The sequence below is a fragment of the Natator depressus genome, chromosome 7 (genome assembly GCF_965152275.1).
Source record: "Natator depressus isolate rNatDep1 chromosome 7, rNatDep2.hap1, whole genome shotgun sequence".
Taxonomy (NCBI): Eukaryota; Metazoa; Chordata; order Testudines; family Cheloniidae; genus Natator; species Natator depressus.
In genome coordinates this window covers 25,009,294-25,021,633 of record NC_134240.1, presented here as the reverse complement: position 1 = coordinate 25,021,633, position 12,340 = coordinate 25,009,294, and the positions used below count along the sequence as shown (strand labels likewise).

The following is a 12,340-nucleotide window of genomic DNA, read 5'->3' as shown; positions in this document are numbered from 1 at the left end:
ACAGGTTTTTAAAACTACAATATACTTATTAATGCTGCTTTTTTTTTCTTTCTCTTTTAGTGGATATGTACAATAAACAACATCTCTAAACAGATATACCTAAGTGAAAACCCTGAGGTAACTTTGATCATTTGTTTTATAATATCCAAAACTAACCCAAAGGAATACATTTAAATTTAGATGTGTATTCATTTTAAGAGATCTGCTCGACCTAATTTTATAGTATGAAATTAATTTGAATGTGTCTTACATCTCAGACTAGAAATTTTTCATGGCAGGAAATGTAACTTTGTTTTGTAAAGCAGTGCGTGTATTGGCAGCACTATAAACTTTTATAAGCAAGTAATATACATTTCTTCCACCTGAATGCTGAGAAGAGGGCACATTAAAAACTAACATTACTGAAAATGTAAATAACATTCCAAAAATTGGTTTTCAAGAACTTGTGTCTGTATTTTGCTTACCACAAATCATTGTGGTGAGCAGTGGAAAACTTCACTTTCTAATTGAGCTGACTGTCAAATAATCCTATGAATAGGGCCCTACCAAATTCACAGCCATGAAAAACGCATCCCAGACTGTGAAATCTGTATATTATAGGGTAAAAGCACACAAGAGACCAGATTTCACAGGGGAGACCAGCATTTCTCAAATTGGGGGTGCTGACCCAAAAGGGAGTTGCAGAGGGGTCTCAATGTTGTTTCAGGGGGGTCGCAGTATTGCTGCCCTTATTTCTGAGCTGCCTTCAGAGCTGGGCTCCCAGCCAGCAGCCGCTGTTCTCCAGCTGTTCTGAAGGCAGCATCGCCATCAGCAGCAGTGCAGAAATAAGGGTAGCATTACCACAGCCCCACCTACAATAATCATGCGACCCCACGACAACTGCTTTCATGGGTCAGGACCCTTAAGATTACAACAGCGTGACATTTCAGATTTAAATAGCTGAAATCCATGAAATTTATGATTTTTAAAATCCTATGACCATGAAATTGACCAAAATGGACTGTGAATTTGGTAGGGCCTTATCTATGACAAAATTAACATAGTAACAGTTTGTGTAGGAAGGAGGCCATGCATGGAGCTAATCAAAGTGGTCTTGATCATTCAGTAGGTGGCAAAATATAACTCCGGTTATTCAGAGGTCTTGGAGGACACCCAAAATCTTAGTAAATTAGGGTAATTGGTTGAATAAATGCTCAGACTTCTTACTTGCAACTGCTAAGCCATTCTCACAGGTGATGTTCCTGCTTTCTGCTAGTCCTGTGGGGTATGACTATAAATCAAATAAGATACTCTTCTGCCTCTGGCCTTTGGCAGGTGCAGTGTTGTGAAGTACCAGAATGGTAACCTTCCATTGATCATGTTCTAGAGTTGAGAACTAGTGGAAGCATAATATACAGGCACTATATCAAATTGTACATGAATCCACTATGGAACCATGAAATATAAGCTCCTCATTAAGTACTGGAAACTTGACAAGTGTAGATCTGCCAGTTCAGTGTGAAACAAAAACATTGCTTGTGATACCAGTTTTCAATTTTTGGACTAATAATGAGTTTGTGGATAATAGCAAAGCTATTTGTGTGACAATGTCTAAGTTAACTAAACTGTAAATAGGAAACTAAAGGTTTTTGTTGTCCCTACTATGCAGTCACTAACATCAATGAAACAAATGTGAGTTACATACATGTATATTTTGATGAATACCGAGTTGGGGCCATATATCATCCTGGTATTAATAGGTGTTGCCATTGATAGGAACATGTGGTTCCAGCATAGATTTAATTTATAGTTTCTCCTATTGCATGTAAAATTTAAACTGAACATTCTAAATTGAATTTGAAGAGAATGTTTTCAGTTACCTTTTTTCTTTTAATTACATAGGAAATTGCTGCACGTGTAAATCAATCCGCTCTGGAGGCTGTCACCCCCTCTCCATCCTTCCAACAGAGACATGAGAGCATGCGGCCAACAATGTACATTACGGAACAGTTGGTCATTTTAAGAGCACATTTCCAATGGGTGTCTGGTGAAGGCTTCTAAAATAACATGATTTGCAGAAAAGGTTTCAGTTGTCTACAGTGACTTTTAAAACCTTTAACAGGATAAAAACAAGTTCTTGAACAATGTAGCAAATTTATTTTAATGTTCTATGATGTACATTAAGAAATAAATGATCAGCACTGTATCCAGTTTTGGTACTTTACCATTTAAGCCATGTGACTAATTTGTTGGCTTTTGACAATCTTGATTCAATTTTCTCAATATTTCTAACAATTAGCATCAGACTTCTAGCTGTAGGATATTTCACATTCTAGTATGTGAATGCCATATCAGTGATGAGAGAAAGTAGTAAATGATTGAAATTGAATCTAGACTGCATTTCTTTATACTTTATAATGATAGTATTGTTTCTCTTAAATTTCTTCTAATATTTGTCTTGTTTTATTTTTCCCAAGTTTCATAATATTATATTTGTGTCCACCGTGGAGTTTCATTTGTTATCTATAAGCTTACATCGCTCTTTGTTTTGTTTTAGACAATCTCGGCCTCCAACAGCTCGTACTAATAGCTCTGGGTCTTTGGGATCTGAATCAGCAGCTTTATCAGCACTTTCCTTGGATTCCCTTGTTGCCCCTGACACACCGATACAATTTGACATAATTTCTCCAGTTAGTGAAGATCAGCCTGGTCAGGCAAAAGCCTCAGGGCAATCGGGCAGGTAGGAGAAGCAATGGAAGAAAAATCCTTGTATTTGTCTGTTTTACAATTACAGAAACAAAAGTAAGGAAAGTGAATCCAGCCAGTAACTCCATCATGTGTATTTTCTTTGCTTTGACTTTTTTGTGACAAGTATGCAGAGAGCAGGCCTGCAAAACAGTATCTTTTTCACACATAATTGTGAAACTGCCAAGTATTTACTGTAAATTCAAGATGTAGTTTTTCAGTTTTGCAGCAGCTTTTCTCACCCTGTTTAACAGCTTATGCTTCATAATCATTTGGTTTTAAAAAGTATATTTTCCTTTCCTATTGCTTGCTCGCTCAGCACCTTGGGTATTTCCTCTTGGAAACTCAAGAGAAATTTGGTAGCCCTGCCTCCAGGTGGTGATGGCATACTGATGACACTCTTCCTAAACTAAAAGGTGAGTGAAAATGATCTAGGCTTCTAGAGCAGTCTTATACAGACAGGTTGAGAATTGCCTTACAGTTCTCCCAAAATATAAAACAACTTCTTTCTTCTGCTTGTTTTTGTTTGTTTTATTTTTCCATTCAAAATAAGATGCCTGATTAGATACCGTGCATTGCCTTTACAGAACTGTTTGTACAGAATTCAAGTTAATTAATCTTTGTTGTTGATAGTAGATCCCATTCATCTGAAGGCAACTGAAAACTATTTTGTGACTTAAGTCTTGTGACTTATGGGTGTCGTCTTACAAAAAATATTTGATTTGTGAGTTTGACCCCATGTTGGAGTGTCTATTACCAGAGAGAAGAAACTTAGAGTTCACACAGAAGAAAATCGTGTGATGTACAGTATTCAACTCAACTCATTTTTCCTTTTTGTTAGAAGAATAATGAGACTGTTAAACAGTGCATCAAATTAAGTACAACATATTGATTAAAATAGGTTGATAAGACCTGAACTGGATTCTAGGCAATGAAAAGCATATAATAGCGTACCAAAAACTCATGTCAACAAAGATATTTTTTCTATCATATATATTCATGATTTTGTCTCAGGTGGGAGAGATTATATAGAGATGCAGTCAATATTTCCCTAAAGATTTTTAAAAAACCACTACTCCATTTGGTATAGATTGGAAACGTGCTATACTTGTCTTAGTACCATTATCACAATACTTTTTTAAAAATCGTCACTGTGTTTCAGGTACAAATATGAAGTACATCTGTTAGGTGATTTTTTGCTTTTGATTAGACCACAAAAAGCTTAGAATTTATTCTCTCCATACTGTTCTGATTCTGAGGGACTGCAAATGTCTGAGCACCAACAAAATCTGGTTGTGGGAATTTTCCTAGGTATATTTGAACAGATGAACAATCTTTTTTGGGACTCGCCATTCTTCTGTACATTTTTTGCCATGCAAACTTTAGTTCAGAGTTTAATTATTTAGTTCAATGATTATCCAAAGTTCACACACTACTTTTGATTAGTTTAAGTTAACATTTCATTATTAATTTAAAGATTAACAATCCCATCTCATAGGCCACACAAATAAAGAAGACGGACTTATTCTGTATTACATATTAAGGCAGATGTTGGATTTATTCTAAAAATGAATTTTAGGACCATATCAGACATTTGGAAAAAGTGACACCTTCACTTTTTTCCTGGTAAAAGCTGATATGAAATTTAACTCTTATTATCAGCTGTCCTCATTGAGAGTTTTCAGCAATGCCAATTAGCCAAGAAAATATCTTTCCTTTCTCCTTGAGAGCTTCAGCTAGTTCCCCAGCTCGAAATTTTCTTTTTACATTACTTTCCTTCTCTTGAAAAATGCAGACTGGAAGCCTAGAGTATTTTCACTTTATTATAATTGAGAGTAATTATGTCTCTTCTGAGAGTCAGAAATAGCCACATTTCTCTTGACCCTCTAGGAGTAAAACCCCAGAGATGTTTTCAGAGAGCTGCATTTGAGACAAAACCAGTGACTTCCCTGTAGCAAGTAATTCAGCAGCTTGAAAAAGTGGGGAAAGGTGTGCTGTTTTCAATTAATCTCTTAGAGGACTAGCTTTTGGCTGCGCTTCCTGAAGCTGTTCAATGAGACTTGAAATAAAACTCTGTCTTTTAAAAAATTAACAAGATTAAGTGATTCATTGGGGTTGTATTTATGTGCAGACAACAAGCTCAAATTGCATTCCTACCACAACAGTGGGACAGATAGCACCTGATATTTCCTCCCCACTCCCCAGATCCTGCGCTCTCCACTCAAATGCAGCAGCTTGTGTCTTAAACCCACATCTAGTAAGTCTGTCCTTGTGACTCATAGGTGGGCTATCTATTTTGATCCCAATCGGTGAAATTACTACGTTGCTTTATTTGATGTAGAATGAGTCTAGGTTATATGTCAATGGCTCTTGCACTCTGACTCCTGGTTTAATGTTTTAATTTTTTAATAGACGTACAAATCCATTTGGTGAATCTGGAGGCAAAAAATCTGAAACAGAAGGTAAAACAGGATTTCATTTAAGTACAAAATATTCTTGATTGAAATACTCTTCAAAACTAATTTGCTTTTTATAGAAGCTATAAAATTAAGACTTGTATGCTAGTATTCAGTTAAAGCATACTTGAGTGCTTTCTTCATCTACAGCAGATGTGTCTAAGATAATTAGCTCAGCACCCATTGCTGGACTGGTGGATTGCATTAGCATATACTGCATCAGATGAGTCAGGTGAGACTACAGTCTGGAAGTCTAACTAGTTGAGTCTTTCATGTTCACTAAACCTAAGTGAAAAACTTAGTAGACAGATGTGTATCTTGCTGTTTCAGTAACTGCATCTGTCATTCATAAACAAATATTGGAAGTATAATTTTTAGTTAGAGCGTGGGTTGGGATTTTGTTTATAATATTTTACTAACTTAGAAATCCTTCTTCTGTGATTAGTCATGGAAACAGTAATGTTTAAATAGGAAAACCCAGAAATGGTTTGGTACTGCTTATTGAATACTCTTATCTGTCTTAGATTCCATTCTTCACCAGTTATTTATTGTAAGATTCCTTGGCTCCATGGAGGTTAAATCTGATGAAAGTCCAGATGTTGTTTATGAAACAATGCGCCAAATACTAGCAGCCCGGGCTATCCATAACATTTTCAGGATGACAGAATCACATTTATTAGTCAGTTGTGACTGTTTAAAGTAAGTATCCTTCCTAAATTTTACTGAAGTTGACTTTCACAAGTATATTTTCAAATCATCCTTTCAATTTAGAAAATTTACTGTGTGATTTGTTTGTTTAATTAACATTTTAGGTTAATAGATCCACAGACGCAAGTTACAAGGCTCAGGGTAAGTAATTTAAGTGCTAATGTTAAAGCAACCAATTCTTTTTTTCTGATTTTTTTATGTCTAATTTTGTTTGAATACAATTTTCATTCTCTTAAATATCAACGATACTGTGTAATGAGATTTCTAAACGATTTCCCACAAAACTTAAGTTATCAGTTTACTGAATTATGTATTAAAATGGCTAAGTGAAAGACTGTTTTGGGTGATGAATTAATTTGATTAAGTAAACATTTCAAACAGTGCCTTTTTCATTATTTGAAATGGCAAGAGCATAATAAAATTGGCAAGATAGGTTTTTGTAGTGAGTAGTAAGTACAAAGTCAGACGTTAACATTAAGGTTGGGATGTCAGTTACACGAGTCAGGAAATTCAAAAGGCGATGGCTCTAATGCATTATTAAATTGGCCATGTTGCATGTCTTGTATGTGACATGTCTTATGGTCAACTTATTTTTATCTCTAAAAATTAATAATACAGAGTAATGTCTTGCATTCTAAAAGAAATCAATGGAATACTTGACACAATATATTCAGTATGGCCACGTTAACCTTCAGTAACAACCTTAACTTCTTTATTTATTTTTGATTTGTTTGCTTAATTTTTTTAGTCTGTATTGCATGAACAATAATGCTTTACATTTGATCGCTGGGTCTTTTTTAGAGAGCTGAAGAGAATTAATTGTGTTAAGTGTCTTAAGGACTCCTTAATAAATGAAGCATGTAAAACTTCTCAATGCTAAAAGCAGCTGTGCATTTATGAACTCTAAGGCCTAAAGTGCAGAGTTGTCTTAGGGCTGTAAGCTGTTAAATGTGAACTAAGGCAATTCATCATGTGCCCAGTGCTCTAAACTATTCTAGTATGAGGGCTCCAAAAAAAAACCTAAATAAAAAAAAATTATGGTGTAACTGTTTTAACTTTGAGTTGTCATAATTTTAAAACTAATTTAAACTATTTTCTTCAATCTTGGGTTGTTTTCCATTTTTTGTGAAGTTTTGAAAAGAACCCAAGTTTGAAATTTCTATCTTCAGCCTTTTTTTAATTATGGGAGTGCAAAAATGTCAACTGAACATAATACAAAAAGTGTGTGTGTGCGCATGCCTGCACAACTCAAAATTCGTGAATGTATTCAGGTCATAGTTTTCAAAAACAGTCTATCCTTCGACTGAGACCACATATTGAAAATTTAGTCCAGAAGGAATTTGTATGAGAGAGCTGAGTATCTGAAAAAGTGTGTGCGTGCACATGCCTAGAAAAGAAACAGGAACTCAGACTTCACTGTAACATTTGTTGTATGCAAATGCTATACTACTCTCTGCACAATGTACGTTTTTGAAAGATCTGCATGTGTTTGGTCACTGAATATTTTTGATAACCTGTTTCAGTTTGCTGCAATGCCAAAAGCATTATCCAGCTATTTGATCAGGTATAATAAAATTCTTTCTGCTGATCATGTCCATTTATTTTGTTTTAGTAAGCTACAGTATATCGATATCTGGTATTCAAAGATGTATAGACCAAACTTTAAATTCCCATTATTTCATCCTTTTTTTGGCAGTTTCCTTTGCCAAGTGTAGTCTTGTGTGCTACACACCAGGAGAATAAACGCCTTTTTGGATTTGTGCTTCGGTCCTCAGGAGGGAGAGTTGAGGGCCATACAACATCTGTCTGTTATATATTTGAATCAAACAATGAAGGAGAAAAGGTATTACAGTACTATGTTACTTACACTTGTTTCAAATTTGATGTGGATTTCAAGGTCTTAGCTCTCATTCAAGTTGTATGAAGAAATTTTTAGAAGTTTGTTTGTTTGTTTGTTTTTTGGTATGTTAGGCTGTCAGTCCAAGGATCTGAAAGTGCTTTAATACTCAGTCTATTTGAAGTTGTGGAAATTTTTTCTTAATTTTAAAGGAATATTTATTTTTCATACTTTCTGAATATTCAATTTGTTTCTATTTAGATTTGCGACTCTGTTGGACTGGCAAAACAGATTGCTTTTCATGCAGAATTGGTAAGATTCTTAAGTAGGGAAAAAAGGGTGTGTGTGCGCGTGCGTGCAAAATGCAGTATGCGAAGTATGTAGATAATAGCACTGTGTCTGGCAGCAATCTGCAGATTAAGAATTTCTAAAGAGTCTATTGCATAGTATCTAGGTGATATTTAAACTTGTCAAGAAGTGATAAAGATTTAATAGGTTTCATACTAAGACTGATTGGAAAAGGGTATTGCAGATAAATTTTTTGTTCATTTCAGCAGAGAAGTCTTTTAAGGTAAGAATAATGGTATACATACTTCGTTAAATCAAACATTGATATAACTATCTTAAGGAGACTCCTACAAAGTGGCAGTGTTTTATATATCCCAGTTTACAAAGATTAGCCTTATTTATATCTTTACTTGTTTAGGATCGTAGAGCATCTGAAAAACAAAAAGAAATAGACAAAGTAAAGGAGAAACAACAGAAAGAACTCAGTAAACAAAAGCAAATTGAAAAGGTATGTCTCATGATTACTTATAGTACTAATATTTTCTTATTCATTAACCTTCATGCTGTCTTTCATGGCTCTTTACCCCAGACTACATTACATTCATTAGTAGAAAAAACATGGTGGGCTTGATTTTACCTGGAAACTCTGTAATTTGATTTTTTTTTTTTTATTTGCTAAATGTAGTAAATTTTGGATTTTGGGATCTTAGTATGTGTTAGACTATGGAAACATTTTAGGATTAAATCTGAACAATTTTATTTCCGCTTCACTTCCTGAATCTAAACTTTAGTAAAGGTTAAACTTTTTAAAAAATTTCCATGTGGTTGGCAGCGTCCTTATAATCAAGTTCTTTGTGGATGATGATGGTGTGTCAGTCTGTAGGCTAAAGGCCTCATATTTTCAGTGCTGATAGTCAGCTTTGCAAATTCATGCCTCCCTCTAAGCATTGAGCATACCTTGTTACCACAGCAGTGGACCCCTTGATCTGATGCTTTAATATTTTAAATTTTAGTCTAGATCCTGACTGAAGCAACCTGAGAAAACATGCATATAAGATACAACAGATGATGTATTTGAACTCATCTTCGATAGAAACTGCTTTTAAAAGTTTAGCCTTTTGAAAAATGATTGACTTTTACTTGCAACTGGGGGCAGACTCAAACTTTAACTCTAAAAATATTGTTAACCTAATCCACCTCCTCTCCTCCCCTGTTACTATTGCATTGTTTTACTGACTTTAAAAAAAATTAACAAACAATAAAACTCCAAAACCAAATGGTCTATTATGAAATTTTATACATCAGAAATCATAAATGTCATATTGTATTTCAAAGTTTGAGTTCTTCTGCAATACTGCTCGTCCGTGTAGAATTGAGTTTGCTGGGAATAGGAATACATTACTTAGAATAAAATGTTTTCTTATTAGTTGTTCACATAGAGCTAGCTGCTGCCCAGGTAGATAAAACTGATGATTAAAAATAATTTTTAATGTCAATTAAATCTAGATTAATTAAAAACACGGATTAAAATTGTATTTTAAATCACGATTGCCTATGTTAAGGCCTATTAAAATATTTTTTTAAAGAAAATTAAGCAGTATATGTTTGCAAGATTTTTTTTTAAAAAAAGTCAAACCACTTAACTGGTGGAAGTCATATAGATCCAGTGTTTGACAGCAGTCACCTCTTCTGCAGGTGCAAAGAATATTTTCTGCATTTCAGTTTATTCAACCAGTTCAGTTCAATTACTAGTTCATTCAAAGTTCAGAAACCAGTGGGAGTTGAAAAAGCAGAAAAGTTTGTTTTCCTCTTTAGGTCTATGAATAAAAACTGGATGTGAGAGAATGAAGTCTACTAGTTCTAAAATCTTGAAGGACACTCTGGTCACCATCAGTTCAGTTCACTCACTAAAGATAATACTTCAATAAATCAGTTAATTTTAAATGCAAAATGTTTTGATGAACTGTTTTTATGTATCCAGTATAGTTAAGGTAGTTTTATTTAGTTAATTTTAAAAAAATTAAATACCGTTTCTGTGCATTTAATTGAATTTGAATTTCCATCCACATAGAATGTGATACATCACAAGTAAAAAAAATTAATATTCATCTAGTAAATCAGAAATGCATCATTCACTATTTTCTAAAATAATAAATATACAAATTAAGAATCTGAATAAAGGTAAATTTAAGGTACATAATCGCTTAAATAAATGTTTGTAGATATACTGTATCCTCTTGATTAGCAAAACTAAGCACCAAATTTAGCCGAAAAACTGAATTTAGTTGCAAATTAACACTTCTTGTAATGGTTACTGCTACCAAACGACACATCAACCTCTTTTAGGGAAATAACTAAAAAGTACAAATGCAAGACAAGATTAAAATTGATTATTTAAATCAAGATTTGCTTTCTGCTTTAAATCGTGATTTAAATCCATCTGCGCTGGTCACTGAAGTTATTGTTCTTGGTTTCCCATAGAATCTTTTAAATTCCTCTCTACAAGTTGCCACTGCATAGCTCTAAATAAGATAATTTCTACTCTTGCAGAGCGGCACTGGAATTCCTTTTCACTGTGGAAAGTTCTGAAGTGAATATTTTTTCCCCTTCTCTTCCTTCCTCCCTGCCTCCCATATTAGGACTTGGAGGAGCAGAGCCGATTGATAGCTGCTTCCAGTAGACCCAGTCAGAGCAGTGGAGAGGGACAATTTGTACTCCTTAGCAGTAGCCAGTCAGAAGACAGTGATTTGGGAGAAGATGGGAAGAAGAAAAGAGAGTCCGAAGCATGAGGTTACTGATCTTGTTAAAACTGGAATCTTTGGACGTATTTGTGGTGAAATGGCACAAATTACACAAGAAGAGAGAATGGAGGTGGAGGGTCTGCTTATTATATAGAACACTTAACAATATGCTGACCAGATTATACTTTGTTGTTTTTTCTTTTAAACATTCATTAACTAACTTTGCCTTTTAATGTAAATATATACCTTCTTCCATGTGTCAGAAAGAGGCATGGTGACTTGCCATGTTTGCTACAGAATTACATCTTCGACTTCTCTTAAATATGGAAACTTTTGTCACTTACCTGGTTATGCAGCTGACTGTTTTGAAACAAAAATTCATCTTCTGATTGGGCATCAACAGTACACTGAAATATTGTTCTTTAAATTGCTGTACACAGAACACTTCGCGTGGAACAAAAGTGGGCTTTGAACTGAAACAGTGCTAAGCTGTATCTAAATACTGTTGCAGAGAATTTTCTGGGTTTATAAAAAAATATTAATCCTCAATAACACCAGATAAATGTGCAATAGTTTTAGATAGATGAGAGAGAGAGATTATAATTTTTGTTTTATGTCGAATTGGATGGTACTGTCTCTGTTTCCTTTTTAATATAACTTAGGACACTTTATTGGATGGTAAAAAAAGATTTTACTCCATTTAACCTCGATAAGACTTAGAGGGATGTATTTGCATCTTGGTGCATGGGGAATTGTGTTATAAACCCTTTCACTTCAAGATGAGAATACAGTGTGTATACCCCTGAAAATAAAAGTACCACATTCTCAGTTCTCTGTCACAGGACTGTAGTAACTGTCCAGTACTTGGGGTTTACGTTATAATAAAAAATATGTTAACATTGTGAAAATGTTGGATTGAACCAGCTGTTTGAAGATCTTCTAAATACCCACATGCCTTGGAACCAGTTCACTAAATTTACTAGAAAGAGGTTGGGGGGGGGGAGGGGTTTGGGTCATTGCATGTAAATGTATTTTTCAAAAAATATTTAATAGCAATAGGGGGCAAGCATACAAATCATACTTCCTATCTAAACTGCTTGAAGCATCTTTCACAGGTGTCTGCTTACAGCTCTTAAGCCTGATCTCCATACTACTGCATGATGTACATAACTTATTTTGTACTATATCAGATGTGCTTTGACCTTTTCATCCTGAGTAGGAAACCAGTTAATGTAAGAGAATTTATTTATTTTTGCACTGATTACTGTATATAGTGAAGTCCAATGAACAGAAGATACATTTATGTATCAGTGTCAGGGAAAATCTAGTGTAGTACAGTAATGCAAGGAAATGTACTAAACATGAAAATACAGCTGTACCTCTGGGTCGGTTTCAACTTATGTATATTTTCCAGGTTATATAAGGCTTTCTACTTGTTCTAAATGTCATTTCTTATTCATTATACAAGTTACTGTATACAGCCATTCCCATGAACAGCTATCCTCCAATCTAGAAGACTGCCCATTTATTCCTGCCAACTTGAAGATCTGAAGGGAGCATATGCAGATTTTTCTCCCTGTTCCCGA

At 34.5% G+C, this 12,340-nt stretch overlaps 1 protein-coding gene across 2 annotated transcripts in view; it reads left to right on the top strand.

The window, feature by feature from the left end:
* The window catches only part of APPL1 (adaptor protein, phosphotyrosine interacting with PH domain and leucine zipper 1), a 51,043-nt gene extending 39,309 nt beyond the window's left edge, over positions 1 to 11,734 (top strand). For both annotated transcript variants that reach the window (XM_074957730.1, XM_074957729.1), the window contains 10 exons: positions 61 to 117; positions 1,882 to 1,973; positions 2,537 to 2,719; positions 5,137 to 5,186; positions 5,705 to 5,879; positions 5,993 to 6,029; positions 7,585 to 7,731; positions 7,987 to 8,037; positions 8,432 to 8,521; positions 10,653 to 11,734. In XM_074957730.1, the coding sequence (XP_074813831.1) occupies positions 61 to 117; positions 1,882 to 1,973; positions 2,537 to 2,719; positions 5,137 to 5,186; positions 5,705 to 5,879; positions 5,993 to 6,029; positions 7,585 to 7,731; positions 7,987 to 8,037; positions 8,432 to 8,521; positions 10,653 to 10,802 (1,032 nt within the window). In that variant the 3' untranslated portion in view covers positions 10,803 to 11,734. The remainder of the gene's footprint in view (positions 1 to 60; positions 118 to 1,881; positions 1,974 to 2,536; positions 2,720 to 5,136; positions 5,187 to 5,704; positions 5,880 to 5,992; positions 6,030 to 7,584; positions 7,732 to 7,986; positions 8,038 to 8,431; positions 8,522 to 10,652) is intronic.
* The last annotated feature ends 606 nt before the right edge of the window (positions 11,735 to 12,340 follow it).